The 18,783-nt window shown below is 45.6% G+C and overlaps 1 protein-coding gene across 1 annotated transcript; it reads left to right on the top strand.

Moving 5' to 3' along the window:
- The first annotated feature begins 3,779 nt into the window (after positions 1–3,779).
- Positions 3,780–14,475, top strand: rras (RAS related). Its single transcript, XM_068596131.1, has 6 exons — positions 3,780–4,187; positions 5,719–5,806; positions 6,706–6,808; positions 8,599–8,707; positions 11,740–11,858; positions 12,178–14,475. Exons 1-6 carry the CDS (start codon positions 4,101–4,103, stop codon positions 12,263–12,265), a joined length of 594 nt encoding a protein of 197 aa, XP_068452232.1. The 5' UTR covers positions 3,780–4,100; the 3' UTR covers positions 12,266–14,475.
- Positions 14,476–18,783: the final 4,308 nt, after the last annotated feature.

Here is an 18,783-nt window from a genome sequence, read left to right on the forward strand (position 1 = left end):
AAAAACTGCGGTCAATTTGGACATTTTCAAGCTGCCTTCAAGTACACAGGAAGTCCCAGAAAAAAAATACTTCCTGTTAGTTCCGAACCTAAGACTTCCTGTAGTTTACAGATCACGTTTGGATTCATTCATATGTGTTTAAAATTATATATTTATGTAGAAATGTGCGCGTAGCATCCTTTATTCTTTGTATGTCTGCCTGTGACATACACACTGGTGTTGAGATGTGTTGTGCTGCTGGCCCACCTGGAGTAGCGCTGGAAGAAGCACTCATTCAGACGCAGGTCGGAGCACGCCCACGAACACTATTATAAACCCTAGACACAACGGCAGTGGCGGGCTGTGGGTGTCAGACCTAGGCCTTCAATGAGTGCCCTATAGTCCACATCACGGGCGGACTGGGGGGAAAAAGTGTCCCTGGAGTTACTGTCACAGACCAACACACTCACCCGACCCGCGGGGACACAGCTCCACCACAAGCATGGAGGGAGGTCACGAGAAGAAAAACAAAAGGAAACGCTCCTCTTGACCGACGTGGACCGACCCACAAAGCCACTTCTTCAACCACCAGAGCGGACTCCTCCGCCCAGCATCGCTCAGTAACGCAGCGCCTCGGCGGTCTGCTGGCGCCACAGGGTTCCAGAGACTCTGACTCGCGCGTGCGTTATGCTGTGTTCACACCGAACGCCGCGCGAAAATTTGTGCCGCGTTCGATGTGAACACAGCATTAGACTTCTTGGGCCGCGTTTCAAGACTCAGACCTCTGACGCCCTTTACGTAGGACGACCCACCCTGACGACGCAACACTCCCCCCCCCCGGCGGGGAGAGAAGTCACAAGCACATATTTCACGGCCCTGGGAAGCTGCAAAGTTCGGGCTCGGGCGCTCTAATGCACGAGGCCGGAGCCGGCGTGCCACCTTCACCCCGAGCCTTTCCAAGCCGACCTAGAGCCGGTCGCTGAGCAACACAGGGGAGGAAATGCACCCGGCGAGGGCCAGCATGGCAAGGAGAGAGCACAAGCTGTCAGGTCAACAACAATGCATGTTGTCCAACTCTATCAACAAAACCAAGACACTGACCCTGCACAGTGCACAGCGACAGCAGTGCACCTTTGCGCAAAGAGAGGCCACGGGGAGAAGCACCAGCACCCCCAGGTGCAGCAGCACCCCCAAGTGCAGCAGCACCCGCAGGTGCAGCAGCACCCGCAGGTGCAGCAGCAACTACAGCGCTGTGGCTAGTTTATGATTAAATACAACTGCAAATGTGTAAAACAGTCACATAATCATCATTTCACTCACCAGCACATGACCCTCTGAGGGAAAGAGGTCATCAGTAAGTCCTGAGGTTCTAGCTTCTTGGTGAGACGCTAGCTTCACTGACCAATCACAGCGCATTTCTTTTTACTTTTTTAAATTATAAAATAATTATTACTTTGTGTTTCTGTTAAGGCCACCAGAGAACGCTTAGAAGGCCCTGGCGGCCCGCTACTGGCAAACAGCAACTCATTTCACGGAAGAAGACTCTTTACTAGTACATGAACTAGAAGAAGACTCTTTACTAGTACATGAACTAGAAGAAGACTCTTTACTAGTACATGAACTAGAAGAAGACTCTTTACTAGTACATGAACTAGAAGAAGGCTCTTTACTAGTACATGAACTAGAAGAAGACTCTTTACTAGTACATGAACTAGAAGAAGACTCTTTACTAGTACATGAACTAGAAGAAGACTCTTTACTAGTACATGAACTAGAAGAAGGCTCTTTACTAGTACATGAACTAGAAGAAGACTCTTTACTAGTACATGAACTAGAAGAAGACTCTTTACTAGTACATGAACTAGAAGAAGACTCTTTACTAGTACATGAACTAGAAGAAGGCTCTTTACTAGTACATGAACTAGAAGAAGGCTCTTTAGTAGTACATGAACTAGAAGAAGATTCTTTAGTAGTACATAAATGAGAAGAAGTTTATTTACTAGTACATGAACTAGAAGAAGTTTATTTACTAGTACATGAACTAGAAGAAGTTTATTTACTAGTACATGAACTAGAAGAAGTGTATTTACTAGTACATGAACTAGAAGAAGACTCTTTACTAGTACATGAACTAGAAGAAGTTTATTTACTAGTACATGAACTAGAAGAAGTTTATTTACTAGTACATGAACTAGAAGAAGTTTATTTACTAGTACATGAACTAGAAGAAGTTTATCTACTAGTACATGAACTAGAAGAAGACTCTTTACTAGTACATGAACTAGAAGAAGGCTCTTTACTAGTACATGAACTAGAAGAAGTTTATCTACGAGTACATGAACTAGAAGAAGACTCTTTACTAGTACATGAACTAGAAGAAGACTCTTTACTAGTCCATGAACTAGACAAAGACTCTTTACTAGTACATGAACTAGAAGAAGTTTATTTACTAGTACATGAACTAGAAGAAGTTTATTTACTAGTACATGAACTAGAAGAAGTTTATTTACTAGTACATGAACTAGAAGAAGACTCTTTACTAGTACATGAACTAGAAGAAGTTTATTTACTAGTACATGAACTAGAAGAAGTTTATTTACTAGTACATGAACTAGACAAAGACTCTTTACTAGTACATGAACTAGAAGAAGTTTATTTACTAGTACATGAACTAGAAGAAGTTTATTTACTAGTACATGAACTAGAAGAAGACTCTTTACTAGTACATGAACTAGAAGAAGTTTATTTACTAGTACATGAACTAGAAGAAGACTCTTTACTAGTACATGAACTAGAAGAAGTTTATTTACTAGTACATGAACTAGAAGAAGTTTATTTACTAGTACATGAACTAGAAGAAGACTCTTTACTAGTACATGAACTAGAAGAAGACTCTTTACTAGTACATGAACTAGAAGAAGACTCTTTATTAGTACATGAACTAGAAGAAGTTTATTTACTAGTACATGAACTAGAAGAAGTTTATCTACTAGTACATGAACTAGAAGAAGACTCTTTACTAGTACATGAACTAGAAGAAGTTTATCTACTAGTACATGAACTAGAAGAAGTTTATCTACTAGTACATGAACTAGAAGAAGTTTATCTACTAGTACATGAACTAGAAGAAGACTCTTTACTAGTACATGAACTAGAAGAAGACTCTTTACTAGTACATGAACTAGAAGAAGTTTATCTACTAGTACATGAACTAGAAGAAGTTTATCTACTAGTACATGAACTAGAAGAAGTTTATCTACTAGTACATGAACTAGAAGAAGTTTATCTACTAGTACATGAACTAGAAGAAGACTCTTTACTAGTACATGAACTAGAAGAAGACTCTTTACTAGTACATGAACTAGAAGAAGTTTATCTACTAGTACATGAACTAGAAGAAGACTCTTCAGACTTCGGACCTCGCGCTGCTGTTACATCGCGCGCGCACACGAGGAAGAGTGATGTCACCATAGTTCGCGCTCGGCCCCGCCATATGACCAAATAAGGACACCGACACATGAAAGTGGAATGTGTGCATGAGAAAAAAGCTAAAGTGTGTGTTAGGTTATGACACACCGATACATTTACCTGTGTGTGAGTGTGTGTGCGTGTGTTTGCGTGTGCATGTGCGTGTGTGACATTCGTGCGCGAGCTTCTGAAGTTTCTTGAGGAAAAATAAAAGAGGAAGCAGTTCCGCCCCCCCACCACACACACACACACACACACACACACACACACACACACACACACACACACACACACACACACGCTGGAGCCTTTACTTGTTGCTCCGGCGGGACTGTGACGTCACGTCTGCTCCTGTGCCGTTGTAGAAAACATGAGTAAAGTTTCAGTTTGAAGCTGCGCCGCTATACTCGTCTCTTCTGGTCTCTGCTGGTCTCTTCTGGTCCGTGCTGGTCTTGTTTGGTCTCTTCTGGTCTCTTCTCGTCTCTTCTGCTACCAACAACGGGAACCGGCGGATCTGCTCCACTACTTTGGTTTGGTCGCGGCTCGTCTCGTCTCAGCTCAGTTCGGCTCGGCTCGACTCGACTCGGCTCGGCTCGGCTCGGCTGAGGCCCTGGACAGTTTCTGATCCGGACGAATCCCAGTTGAAAACCAGTATGAGTGGAGAAGAGGAGCGATTCAAACTGGTGGTGGTGGGAGGAGGAGGGGTGGGCAAGAGCGCCCTGACCATCCAGTTCATCCAGGTACGCCTCGACCACTCATGAGTTACTGTAGCGCTCAGCAGGAGCCGCGGAGCCGGACTCAGGGGGACCGTGACGGGCCCACCAAACGCTCTGCCCGTGGGATTCATAGATACTGCCCCAGAAGGTTAGAGGGCAGTCCTGAAGAACGAAAGAGCTCAGAAAGCAAAGCAAGGAGTGAGGAGGAAGTTTACCAACCTGGCAACCCCTCTGGTACCGCGTGACTCTGCTCAGTGATGTCCAGGTCCATGTCTTTGTGTTCATGTGCCATCCTTCATGGGGAAGGGGACTTGAACCCACATCATGTCTGCTTTTCTTTAACCACAGTTCTGCTCATGTGTGTAGTTACAGTGTAGCATGCAGACATGATGTTCATGTGTGTAACTCACAGTGTAGCATGCAGACATGATGTCCATGTGTGTAGTTACAGTGTAGCATGCAGACATGATGTTCATGTGTGTAGTTACAGTGTAGCATGCAGACATGATGTCCATGTGTGTAGTTACAGTGTAGCATGCAGACATGATGTCCATGTGTGTAGTTACAGTGTAGCATGCAGACATGATGTTCATGTGTGTAGTTACAGTGTAGCATGCAGACATGATGTTCATGTGTGTAGTTACAGTGTAGCATGCAGACATGATGTCCATGTGTGTAGTGACAGTGTAGCATGCAGACATGATGTTCATGTGTGTAGTCACAGTGTAGCATGCAGACATGATGTCCATGTGTGTAGTTACAGTGTAGCATGCAGACATGATGTCCATGTGTGTAGTTACAGTGTAGCATGCAGACATGATGTCCATGTGTGTAGTGACAGTGTAGCATGCAGACATGATGTCCGTGTGAGGAGTGATCAGCTGTTCTCAGCTCAACCTGCTGTCCGAGCTCTCACTTCACACTTGCATGTTCACAGCGGTCCATCATGTCTGCTTCATGGACCCAGCGGTGTGCTGTGCCTCCATACTGTTGCAGCGTATGGAGGTTTGACAGCTGACCCCTGACCTGATGACCATGGTTAAGGTCCTCAGCATTTTCCTCTGAATGTGTGAGCACTGTTTACTGTGAGCAATGCACTAAGCTAACAAGCTAACCATGACTGTGTTGAAGCACCAGTTCAGAGTGTCTTTAGGGCTGGGTAATTGACTACACATGTCAAACTTTATGTTGCTGCTGGCTACATTCATACATGTGCGTTTGGTCCCCTCAGGCAGCCATTGTTCAAAAAGCCACACAATGCAAGTTAACACACGTTAACATTGGCAGAAGTTACATAGGAAGGCATTTTACCAACAAAGCCCAAAAACATCTCCAGGTACCGCTGTTAGTGCAGGCAGTAGTGGAAGAAGTATTCAGATGGTAACAATACCACACTGTGTGTACACCAGTACAGTAACTACAGTGTAAGGAACAGTATTGTAGTGTAAATGTAGTGAAGTTAAAAAGGACGAGTTGCTCATGAGTGTATTTCATTGCACTTGCACTCCTTGCGCTCTGCGTGCGCTGTGTGTTTAACATTGTGCCTGTCCCACAGTCCTACTTTGTGTCGGACTACGACCCCACCATCGAAGACTCCTACACCAAGATCTGCACTGTGGACGGGAAGGAGACGCGGCTGGACAGTAAGGCTCCGTCACAGCGGATATGAAGGAGTTGTGCACTGTTTGTCTGAAGGCACAGGGCGTGTTGCACTGGGATGTGATACGGCAGGGTGTTTGCTCTCTGGATGTTTCATTCCCTTGTTAGGACTTGCACTTGGCCAGTGTTACAGCACAGAGCCAGGCTGCAGTGTGTTGGGTCACACCGCTGTTTCCACACAGTGATATGTGAATCATCAGACGGAGACAGATGAACTTGTTTACAGCGCTGTGCTCTTCAGACTCTTCTGTCAGACATTACTGGAGATCAAATCATCCCGTTAGCTTCTTGGGTGAGCAGAAGTAGGACGTCATCACAGAGAAAAGCACTTTGATTTGGTGTTGGGAGCTCCAGTTCTCTGCTCTCGTGTACACAGATGTTGCAGTGTGTGCTGTGGGTGGTGTTAAGGGTGGGACCAGCATACCATGACGCACACCGCTCTGTCAGAGCTCTCTACTGGAACATGGGCTTCCTCAGACCCCGTCTGAGCCTCAGTCCCATGTAGCGCCATCTATAGTTGTTATTTCAAAGGGTTTAAAGGTAGCCCTCAAAGATTCCTCTCACTTATTTCACAGCTTGTGGATCTTTCCTATCTACATATTTCACCCACAAATTATTATGCTGCAAACCAAGTAAACACTTAATTCACCATTTATAAAGCATTGTTCCACACTTCAAGAGTTATGGATTCTCCATTTGTAAATGAAGTCTTATATAATGTTTCATAGTGTCTTGTTATTATAAAATGTTACCAGCTTTTATTCTCAGCAGTGTCACTCTAAACACTTAGAGCAGGTGTAATGTGACATGAGCTGTTGCAGCAATGTTGGATTGTGAATGTATAACGTGTGTGTGTGTGTGTTTGTGTGTCTGTCTGTGACAGTCTTGGACACCGCAGGTCAGGAGGAGTTTGGAGCGATGAGGGAGCAATACATGCGCGCAGGCGAAGGCTTCTTATTGGTGTTTGCACTCAACGACCGGGGCAGGTAATGTGTGTGTGTGTGTGTGTGTGTGTGCGTATGCGCGCGCGTGTGTGTGTGGAGCTCTATTCCAAATAGATCAGAGGTGGACACATTGTCTCGATGGTTCGTCAGTGTAGCAGCGAGGTCCAGCCACTCGCAGTCCGTCTTCCTGCGAAAGAGGAAGTGCAGTCGTCTCTCTGTGGTGTCATGTGTCAGAGGTGTGTGTGGTGGAGTGGACCCTGTCCTGCACTGGTCTGCACTGGTCTGCAGTCTCATCGCTAAGTGTGCCCCAGCAGAGTCCGGCTGTCCTACCAGGGTCTGCCACTTGTTAGGCTCCATGCTCTTTGGTGAGCGGCTCATAAATAACATGGCGGAAGCAGCAGAGATATTCATCCATATGATTGGTTGAAACCAACAGCACGTGACAGAAACCTGACAAATCAAACAACTATAGCACTGTGATCACTGTGCGTTACAACTGTTCATAAGGACTCTGTTCATGTGTAGCTTGATTTCTGTCCAAAGGTGGACTACAACATGTCTTTTTATGTATCGTGTTTGTCTGATGCATCGCTACATGGGAATTACAAGTCCCGCTAAGAAAGTATGCAACAGAATAAACGTTCAAAATAATCATACGGTCATACGATCACACGGCAAAAATCTGCTCTCTTGTCTAATGCGGCTCTTTCCTGCCACCTGCTGCCACCATGACGGCATTATATCACCTGGCTCGTCCGTCACCAACACAAAAACATCTTTTAAGATAATTCAAATATAGTTCCTACCTCGTGAGCATACTTCTGAATATTACATTGTCAACACTTCTGAAATTTCAATTTACCAAAAACACACTTGTGGCTCTTCCATTGATGTGTTTCTTAGCATTCCTGATGACTCCAGCTGCAGCATTTTTCTGCTTCGTTTAAAATTTAATTCTGTTTATTTGGTATAGCCCAAAATCACAAATTTGCCTCAGAAGGCTAAACAATCGGTACACATGACATCCCTGTCCCAGGACCTCACATCGGATCAGGAAAAAACATTTCACAGGGAAAAAGAGGAAGAAGCTTCATAGAGCAACAGAGGAGGATCCTCTCCAGGATGCACAGAAGCAACAGATGTCATGTGACCAGAATGATCAATAACAGAGTTACAGCTCATTACATGAATATGACAGAAATGATTCATATAATGAGTGGTATACATATGGTACACCATCCAGATAACCACCATCCATGAAGCAGAAATAGGTGGAGAATCAGCATGGGTAGGAGACAGGAGACATGAGGGAGGATGTAGGAGGCAAGAGGGAAGAGGTAAGAGGCAGGAGGGGCATTAGCAGGGCCGAGGGAGGAGACAGGATGCAGGAGGTAGGAGGTAGGAGGTAGAGAGGGGGCATCAGCAGAGCTGTAATGGCAGGAGGTAGGAGGTAGGAGGTAGAGAGGGGGCATCAGCAGAGCTGTAATGGCAGGAGGTAGGAGGTAGGAGGTAGGAGGTAGAGAGGGGGCATCAGCAGAGCTGTAATGGCAGGAGGTAGGAGGTAGGAGGTAGGAGGTAGAGAGGGGGCATCAGCAGAGCTGTAATGGCAGGAGGTAGGAGGTAGGAGGTAGGAGGTAGGAGGTAGAGAGGGGGCATCAGCAGAGCTGTAATGGCAGGAGGTAAGAGGTAGGAGGTAGGAGGTAGGACCAGCTCCAGACAGCACCATCCATTGAAACTTGAGGCAAGAAAGCACCGAGGCTCCAGGAAGAAGTAGAGTTAGTGATGTGCATCGATACTGTGATTGTTAATTCTTTCCCTCTGTGACCCGACAGCTACCATGAGGTCCAGAAATTCCACACTCAGATCCTGAGAGTCAAGGACCGAGACGACTTCCCAATGGTGCTGGTTGGAAACAAGGCGGACCTGGAACAGCAAAGAATGGTAAGTAAGGTCCTCATGGATCTTTAAGAGGTCACTTAGATCATGATGGAGTGGAGAAAGATAGGATTCCAGAAGGTCAGGGAATTTGATCGGTTCTCAGCCAGGGTTTGGAAATATGAGGCGTGTGTGAAACTTCAGGTTTATTGGTCAAAAGTGACCTCAGATATTAGACCATTTGATCATTTAAAGGAGGAGCAAATCACTTGATTGCAAAATTCCAACACAGCTGTGACCTCGTAGGGCCCAACAACCAAACTCACTAAAAGGACCGATGTGATGGAACTGATGATGTATTTCCTGTACCAATCGATCTACTTGTAAATGAAACATGATGATACCAGTAACCAGGAGCTTTCCCTTTATTTAGCTATCTTGTTTTGTTTTTTGAACTTTTTATTGTGTTTTCCACACGTCAGAGCCATCCTTGACATCCAAATAAACAAATATAATAAAACAAAGAGCAGATAATCAAAACAGTAGCATTAGTATGAGTAGTCTAAATGTGAGTATAAACTCTAACCCATACACACATGAACATCCACACCAACAAATGCCCACACACATACACAACCATCAGTATAGCCGTATGTACCCTTCCACACACTCCACAGGGAGGGAGGGGACTCAAACAGACAAATCAAGTACAATGCAATTAAACGATACATGCAGTAAATACACAAATGAAACAAATAACCAAAGAAAAGTAAAGTAAAAAAAAGATACTGAAATGAAAGGGAACTGACATACATATGAGGGAAGGATCCACACATCAGCTAAGCAGTGGTACAGCTTGCTTTTGTTACCACAACCCTTCTCCGTTGTTCAAGCATCTAAATATAATGGAACACAAGTCCATCTTCTTGTGCATCTGTTGTAACCATTTGTAACTTTGCAATCATTTGTTCCATTGTGTAAACCTGTTTTTATCTCGGTCACATTTTCTCCAAACTAAGGATCCTTGTTTGTGCTATCTTGTTTTTGTGAAAGGAAGCAGAGCCCAGACACATATCATTGTCTATGAAAGCACTCTGTGAACCCTTTGTTAAGAGCCTATTGTCTAGAGTCTATGGTCTATTGTCTAGAGTCTATGGTCTATTGTCTAGAGTCTATTGTCTAGAGTCTATGGTCTATTGTCTAGAGTCTATGGTCTATTGTCTAGAGTCTATTGTCTAGAGTCTATGGTCTATTGTCTAGAGTCTATGGTCTATTGTCTAGAGTCTATTGTCTAGAGTCTATGGTCTATTGTCTAGAGTCTATGGTCTATTGTCTAGAGTCTATGGTCTATTGTCTAGAGTCTATGGTCTATTGTCTAGAGTCTATGGTCTAGAGTCTATGGTCTATTGTCTAGAGTCTATGGTCTATTGTCTAGAGTCTATGGTCTATTGTCTAGAGTCTATGGTCTATTGTCTAGAGTCTATGGTCTATTGTCTAGAGTCTATGGTCTATTGTCTAGAGTCTATTGTCTAGAGTCTATGGTCTATTGTCTAGAGTCTATGGTCTATTGTCTAGAGTCTATTGTCTAGAGTCTATGGTCTATTGTCTAGAGTCTATTGTCTAGAGTCTATGGTCTAGAGTCTATGGTCTATTGTCTAGAGCCTATTGTCTAGAGTCTATGGTCTAGAGTCTATGGTTTATTGTCTAGAGTCTATTGTCTAGAGTCTTTGGTTTATTGTCTAGAGTCTATGGTCTAGACAATAGACCATAGACTCTAGAGTCTAGAGTCTATGGTCTATTGTCTAGAGTCTATTGTCTAGAGTCTATTGTCTAGAGTCTATGGTTTATTGTCTAGAGTCTATTGTCTAGAGTCTATGGTTTATTGTCTAGAGTCTATTGTCTAGAGTCTATGGTCTAGAGTCTATGGTTTATTGTCTAGAGTCTATTGTCTAGAGTCTTTGGTTTATTGTCTAGAGTCTATGGTCTAGACAATAGACCATAGACTCTAGAGTCTAGAGTCTATGGTCTATTGTCTAGAGTCTATTGTCTAGAGTCTATGGTCTAGAGTCTATGGTCTATTGTCTAGAGTCTATTGTCTAGAGTCTATGGTTTATTGTCTAGAGTCTATTGTCTAGAGTCTATGGTTTATTGTCTAGAGTCTATTGTCTAGAGTCTATGGTTTATTGTCTAGAGTCTATTGTCTAGAGTCTATGGTTTATTGTCTAGAGTCTATTGTCTAGAGTCTATGGTCTATTGTCTAGAGTCTTTGGTTTAGTCTATGGTCTATTGTCTAGAGTCTATTGTCTAGAGTCTATGGTTTATTGTCTAGAGTCTATTGTCTAGAGTCTTTGGTTTATTGTCTAGAGTCTATGGTCTAGACAATAGACCATAGACCCTAGAGTCTAGAGTCTATGGTCTATTGTCTAGAGTCTATTGTCAAGAGTCTATTGTCTAGAGCCTGTTGTCTATTGCCTAGATTCTATGGTCTATTGTCTAGAGTCTATTGTCAAGAGTCTATTGTTTATAGTCCATTGTCAAGAGTCTATTGTCTATGGTCTATTGTCTAGAGTCTATTGTCCAGAGTTTATGGTCCAGAGTTTATGGTCTCTGGACCAGGATGGGGAGATACTTCTGAGGTGTCCACTAAAGCCAGTGGAGATCCGGGCGAAGACTTCCTCTTCTGTGTGCTGCTCGTTGTTTACAGTCCGATGATTAACGACGCATGATGTGATGACCAGATGAATTAAAACCCCTGCAATGGTAAATCATCGTCCTGACGACGGTAGTGGATGCGTTCCCCAAACGGCACTTTGGCTTGTTTTGACTGTTCACCTGCATACAACCAAAGCCTGCTCCAACATGAGTGGCCAGGTCCACCCAGACTACAAATGGAAACCAGAACACTTATATACCAAAACCTTGTCTCGTTGTTGCCTCCAGATTGTGAATATGAAAGTAGCATCTGTTGAGAGGGATGAGTATGAAAGTCTGCCTGTCTCCTCACAGCCTGTAATGTAGTGCTGAGCAAGTGTAACGCAGGCCTGCACAGGAGGAAAAGGAAAGGCATCTTACTGGAGGCTGGTTTGCTTTGTCTGCAGATCTCCAGGGACAACGCTGAGGCCTTCGCCAGAGAGAACAGGATCCACTACATGGAGGCTTCAGCCAAGAATCGCTGCAACGTGGATGAAGTCTTCTTGGAGCTGGTGCAAATTATTAGGTACTGTCCTTATGTATTTGACATCATCTTACTCAGGTTGGAGGAACATATCATTAATAGCTACAGTAGCTTACACCATAGGCATTTCCTCTTGACTCAGTCATTGGTGTGTTTTGGAGCGTAACATGAACGATCTCGCACCTCTCAAGGCAAGGTAGTGGCTGGTTTGATCTCACCACAAAGAATCTCTAGTCCGACCTTTCAAACCTCTGTAAAGCTGCTTTGATCAATATTTGGGATATCAGCAGTCAATCACATGACACTGTGCACGTTGGAATGATTCCCTCCTCTCTCTCCCTTTCTGCTCTTTTCTTCACAGACGGTTTCAGGAGATGGAGAGTCCTCCTCCTCCAACTCATCACACAAGGAAAAAGAAAAGTGGTGGCTGTCCCTGTGTCCTTCTCTAAGCACCGTTACTGGATAGAGAGAGAGAGAGAGAGAGAGAGAGAGAGAGAGAGAGAGAGAGAGAGAGAGAGAGAGAGAGAGAGAGAGAGAGAGAGAGAGAGAGAGAGAGAGAGAGAGAGAGAGAGAGAGAGAGAGAGAGAGAGAGAGAGAGAGAGAGAGAGGCTTTTCAAATGGTTTCATTTGCACTTTTGCCAAAAGCAACTTTAAAATCAGTGTGATCTTGTGTTTTAAGGAGAGGATATAAAGGGAGGGGTCAGTAACAGGTTTTGGAGGAACAGGAAGTACTGTGCACGAAGAGAGATGGAATATAAATGACCAAACTTCTGTTAGAAAGGACGCCGCGTCTGAGCTGACCGTGTTAGACTGCGTGAAGAAACTCAAGCATACAATTACTCCCAATACAATGTCTTTAAAATGGACATGTCAAACATTGCAACCTGCTCATGTAGCCCAATGGCATCCCTGTGCTGCCTTATTGCATGCCTTCCTGCAGGGGGCAGCAGACCCCCGCTGCAGAATTAGGAAAGGACTTTGAGGCCACAGCTACGGTGCCTGCTGCTGTATTTGTCTTTTGGTGCCTCATCCCCATCTTTCCTCTCGTGGTGCCATGTTGTGAGAGAATGTACCAAAGGCCTCAGAGCCCTGGTCCCATGGCCATGAGAGACCAGGGGGCCATGGGACCAGGGCTCTGGACTGAGGCCTGGTCCCATGGCCATGAGAGACCAGGGGACCATGGGACCAGGGCTCTGGACTGAGGCCTGGTCCCATGGCCATGAGAGACCAGGGGGCCATGGGACCAGGGCTCTGGACTGAGGCCTGGTCCCATGGCCATGAGAGACCAGGGGGCCATGGGACCAGGGCTATGTACTGAGGCCTGGTCCCATGGCCATGAGAGACCAGGGCTATGTACTGAGGCCTGGTCCCATGGCCATGAGAGACCAGGGGGCCATGGGACCAGGGCTCTGGACTGAGCCCTGGTCCCATGGCCATGCACAGCCGACACTCGCTGCATGAAGAAGAGTCTGATTTAAGGTTGCATTCAGTTCTCAACCTGGCAGTGCAGTATTCACGACAGCAGAACTGTTTCTGCATTTGCACATTTATTATGACACAAATACTCTGTGGATGTTTGTTGTTTTGGTGACAGGTGGACTGCATTCTGGTACTGTGTCTTTGTTTCTATCCGTTCGTTTGGTTGTTTCAGCGACATCATCAGTGTCTTCATATGAGGTATAAGTATAGTGTTCCTCTCATGGTCTTCATTGGATGATGGTTGGACTGCATGGCGATGATTCAGTTGTCATCACGTGACATAAATGTGTAACCGGGGACGTGTGGCGTGTGAATGAGCTGCTGGATGCTCTGGTGCTCATCCAGGCCTCTTGCTGTGTCACTCATGTAGTGGCTCTCACATGGTGATGTCATACACTACTCCTCTTCTCAATGGAGGACCTGTCTGAAGGCCCAGCTACTGGGGGAGGCCCCTGGATGCTGCTGGGGGTCCCTGTGCACCACATGCTGTTATCATGTCATTCTGAGGTCATGTGACAACTAAGCCATCTCCATGACATCTGAGCAGGCTCCAGTCACCAGACAGTGTTTTGAGCTTGAAAGTTTTGGAAAAAGCTAATAAGTGGCCCTTGACTTGAGGTTGTCCTGCGGTGGATGGAAAGCAGCATGCTTCAGGTCTTAAAGGTGCGTAATATCTTCTCTGAGCTCCATTACAATCTCACAGGAGCCTAAAGATGGCTGAGCCCTCGTCTGCAGCAACAGTGCTGTGCCCAGCGGAGCTGGTGGACACCAGGCTTTGTTCTTTCCTCCATTCGTCATATTTGGACTTGTGACCAACAGACATGCAGCTTGGAGAGCCTTGCCCCGCCCCAAATGCAGTTGCCCCAATCCACTGGTGGAGGTCCCACATGGTGTGTGTTGTGGTTGTAATGTGTGTTTTTGTTGTGAGTCCACTTCACATCCTCAAGGCCCCTCCCACTGCAAGGAGCAATTAACTCACTATCATGCACAAGAGCAAGCCGAAAATTAAAGAAAAATCAAATCTCTCATGTACCCGCTAATATCCACCTTCTTATTGGTCATCGTTAATGCTTCGGGCAGTTGTTTTTTTCCTTTGAGAATTCATATGTATATCTATATTACTACCTGCGATTCACATCTTTCAGTTTTGTATTGAAATCCAACTCAAAACTCTTTTATACCATATTAAAACTTTTACTTACCATTTCTTTCTGTTGTGTCTTCTATGACTTCATAGGGCTTCAGATGATGTATTCAAATAATATAACACTCTGTTGTTCACTCCATTTGATATCTTACTCCTCTTTGTAGCTCAAAGTTATGCTCACCACAAAATATCACTGAACAGTATCAACCACCGCTCAGAAAACACTTTGATCAAAACCAGCTGGATTTCACTTCTCCTTCATGGTGGCTCCTCCCGTCAGGGTGTGAATGGGTGAATGATGTCATGTAGTGTTGAAGCGCTTTGAGCGGTCAGAAGGCGAGAAAAGCGCTAAACGAGTACAGGTCCATTTACCTTTTACATGGCATTGGACGCACATGCAGCTAATCAGCTGATCAGAGGGAGCATGTCCTCTCAGAGCTGGCAAGCAGCGAGGAGGGAAGCCAGACTGGACCAGAGGCTGCGAGAACCTCCTGAAGCTCTGGAGAGGAGCAGCATCCAGTGCCGACTCACCTATCTCCTCTCTCCTCTTTCCTCTCTCCTCTTTCCTCTCTCCTCTCCCCTCTCTCCTCTCCTCTCACCTCTCTCCTCTCACCTCTCTCCTCTCTCCTCTCACCTCTCTTCTCTCACCTCTCTCCTCTCTCCTCTCACCTCTCTCCTCTCACCTCTCTCCTCTCTCCTCTCACCTCTCTTCTCTCACCTCTCTTCTCTCTCCTCTCACCTCTCACCTCTCCCCTCTTTCCTCTCTCCTCTTTCCTCTCTCCTCTCTCCTCTCACCTCTCTCCTCTCTCCTCTCACCTCTTTCCTCTCTCCTCTCTCCTCTTTCCTCTCACCTCTCTTCTCTCACCTCTCTCCTCTCACCTCTCTTCTCTCTCCTCTCCCCTCTTTCCTCTCTCCTCTCCCCTCTCACCTCTCTTCTCTCTCCTCTCTCCTCTCACCTCTCACCTCTCCCCTCTTTCCTCTCTCCTCTTTCCTCTCTCCTCTCCCCTCTCTCCTCTCTCCTCTCACCTCTCTTCTCTCTCCTCTCTCCTCTCGCCTCTCCCCTCTTTCCTCTCTCCTCTCTCCTCTTTCCTCTCACCTCTCTCCTTTCTCCTCTGACCTCTCTCCTCTTTCCTCTCTCCTCTCCCCTCTCTCCTCTCTCCTCTCACCTCTCTTCTCTCTCCTCTCTCCTCTCGCCTCTCCCCTCTTTCCTCTCTCCTCTCTCCTCTTTCCTCTCTCCTCTCTCCTCTCTCCTCTCTCCTCTCTCCTCTGCTCCGCCCACACAGGTCAAAGGAAGCGTCTCACACCAGGAGTGAGACCGAGGGCCGAAGACCCCAACCAGGAGGAATCTTTTGTTGAGTTGGATCCCATCCCACCTTTTCCCCAACCTATGTATTAATCATATAATACATATTAAGTTATTCTCCTAAGTGTTTGACATACAACCATTAAGAGCATCAAACCATAATCCAGATTTAAAAACAGTGAAAACATTAAAACAGGCAAAAGCAAAATAAAATGAATAAAAGTTGCAGTGCAGTTTAAGAAATACATCCATACAAAAATCCTTTAAATATTCAAGAAAACATAAGTGTAAGTTCATAAACTGAGTTTTATAGGTTATTTAATTACCCTCAAAATCCAGTCAAGAAAGAAAATGAGCCGTGTCTTACATGACGTTCTGAATGACAGCGTCAAAGTGATCAACTTCATGAAGTCAGGACCACACAGTGCACGCCTGTGTCACCGCCTCTGTGAACACACAGCGCTGCACACAGTGTGCTGAACACTCAACCGGCTGTTGGAATTACCATCTGAAGCACACGCCTTCCTGATCCAGCACATCTCTCCCCATGCCACCTCGTTCCAGGACACAGACTGGCTCGCAAACGAAACAAACAGCATGTGTCTCTGCAGGGCAAGGACGCTGCATAATGAACCTGTGTGACGAGGTGAGCGGCTTCCTGAAGAAGGGCCTCACAGGGAGATTCCACCTGTTTGCTCAGGTGGAGGATTTTCTCTCTCGTGAGGAAGTGGACGGAGCTACAGTCAAGTTGGTCATAGTGGGACATCTGAGCGACTCCATTAAGGATCTTCATTCCTACTTTCCTGACAAGGAGGATACATCTGCACAGCTGGATTGGGTGAGAAACCCATTTCTCTTGTCTGAAGCAAACGGAAGCAAACTATCTGTCAAAAAACTCCTGGAAGTGTCAGATGAAGTTTGCCACAAGTACACTCACACAGGTTTGGGTGTGTGAAGTAGGACACGCTGACCTGGGACAGAAAGCTTTGGAGCTGCTTCTACCCTTTGCTTCCACAAATGTATGTTAGGCCTCCTTCTCTGCTTGAAACAAAGCAAAGAACCTGAGCCTGAGCTCCTGCAACCAAGACTGACAAAGATCCTCAGTGAAGCACAAGGTTCTCACTAAAATGTGAATGCAAAAGCATCCAGTTCAATGCAATTTTAATTGTTGACAGTTTAATAAATCCAACATTGATGGCACAGAGCTGTGTAGTAGTATTTTTTTTTGACCAAAAATGATTTGCGCTGGTTCGGGGTACTTGTCTGAAAAGATATTTCAGAGGGTACATCACTGAAAAAAGGTTGATAACCACTGCTGTAGAGGATGCGGTGCTCCTCCCCTGCTGTACCTGGAGGGTACCGCTTCCGGACCTCTGAGGAGTCTGTCTGAACCACAAACTCTGGGAAGCAAGCACAAGGTGGGCGCACAAGGCCTTCTTGAAGCTCATGAAGGCCTCCTCCGCCTCCTGGGACCACTTCCTCATTCGGGGCTGTCTCTTAGCCGTTAAGTCTGTTAGAGGGGCAATAAGATCAGAGAGGTTTGGAACAAATTGTCTGTCGTAGATTGCCAGACCTATAAGACTTCACTTGTCTCTTTGTTGCAGGACGTGGCCAGTCTTGGATGGTGCTGCTCTGAGACGGATTTCATTGACGTGATATTTCATTTTTGGCAATTTTTTTTGTAGGCCTCAGTTTGGCCTCTTGCGATTTGAGGTACTTGGTCTCACTATATGCTAACCTACACTTGCTGATGTTAGCTGTGAGACCTGCTTCACAAAGGGCCTCTGGCACCTTCTGTTCCTGGGGCAAATGGTTTTGCCACTCTGTGCTATGTACCACTATGTCATCTAAGTAGGCTGCAGGGTACATCTTGTGGGGTCGTAGGACACGCTCCATGAGCCGCTGGAAGGTGGCAGACGCTCCGTGCAGCCCAAATGGTAATTTGGTTTACTGAAAGAGCCCCTCACTTGTTGCAAAGGCCATTTCTGATTTACAGCTGAGGACTTGCCAGTATCCCTTTGTGAGGTCCAGCGTTGTGATGGAGCGAGCTATTCCCTGACAATCTATCAATTCGTCCACTAGGGGCACGGGCGAAGCATCAAACTCTGATATCTCATTTAGCTTCCTAAAGTCATTGCAGAATCGAGGTGACATATCAGGTTTGGGGACCAGTGCGCTAGGGCTCGCCCAGGCACTACGTGGTTCTTGGATGACATCCAGCTCCAGCCTCTTTTTAACTTCCTCTTGAATTGTTTCCTTATGGGCCTCTGGCACGGCGTGGTGCAGGATTCATGTACAGCGAGGTGCGTTGTGCCGGGCTGAGCTGAGAACACCTCTCTGTTGTGGTCCATCAGCTCAAGCTGTCGTCACTGGTGGGATAGATCAGGGCTTACTTTTATGACTCCTCTTGGTGCAGCTCCGGTGTATTTTAGGGGTAAACAGCTTAATGTGACCCACAATATCCAACCCAATCCTTTCAAAGGGGACCTCAATATTGGGGAGGGGGATCAAGGGATTTCTAAACGAGGGCCGAGGGGCCACAAGCTGACTTTCGGGAAAACTTCTACAATTATTTTTGACTTTATTTTTGACAAAAGAGCTGCTGTAAAATCCTACCTTTAGTCTTTTCCATTTCTAGATGTGCCTCAAGCGGGCGTGTTTGGGCCAGTTGTAACACAGTAGGGCGAAAGGACTTCGGCACTAACAGAGACTTCGGCTCTGTTACCTTCTCTTGCACTTCTATCACTCGGTGGGGTAGACCATTCTTCACAACAAAATAAGTCCACCCCTGTACAGTTCTCAATTGTGCAAAGCAAATGTTTAAATCACGGATGGACACTCACTCGCACCAACCCCTCTGTCTTTAACATTCTCCACCGCTGTGATGTCTGGAGGTTGGGATCGTGAGGCGTGGGTACACAGATCAAGACAACAAGCAGAGTTTGTTTAACTCAAAGTTCTGAATCCTGATTCTTCTTAGCAAAAGTTAAACTCAACTCAGTTGTTACACAAAAAAAACATCAATACTTCTGTTTACT

The sequence above is a fragment of the Clinocottus analis genome, unplaced genomic scaffold (genome assembly GCF_023055335.1).
Source record: "Clinocottus analis isolate CAN_PGR_092001 unplaced genomic scaffold, fCliAna1.0.p SCAF_34, whole genome shotgun sequence".
NCBI lineage: Eukaryota > Metazoa > Chordata > Actinopteri > Perciformes > Cottidae > Clinocottus > Clinocottus analis.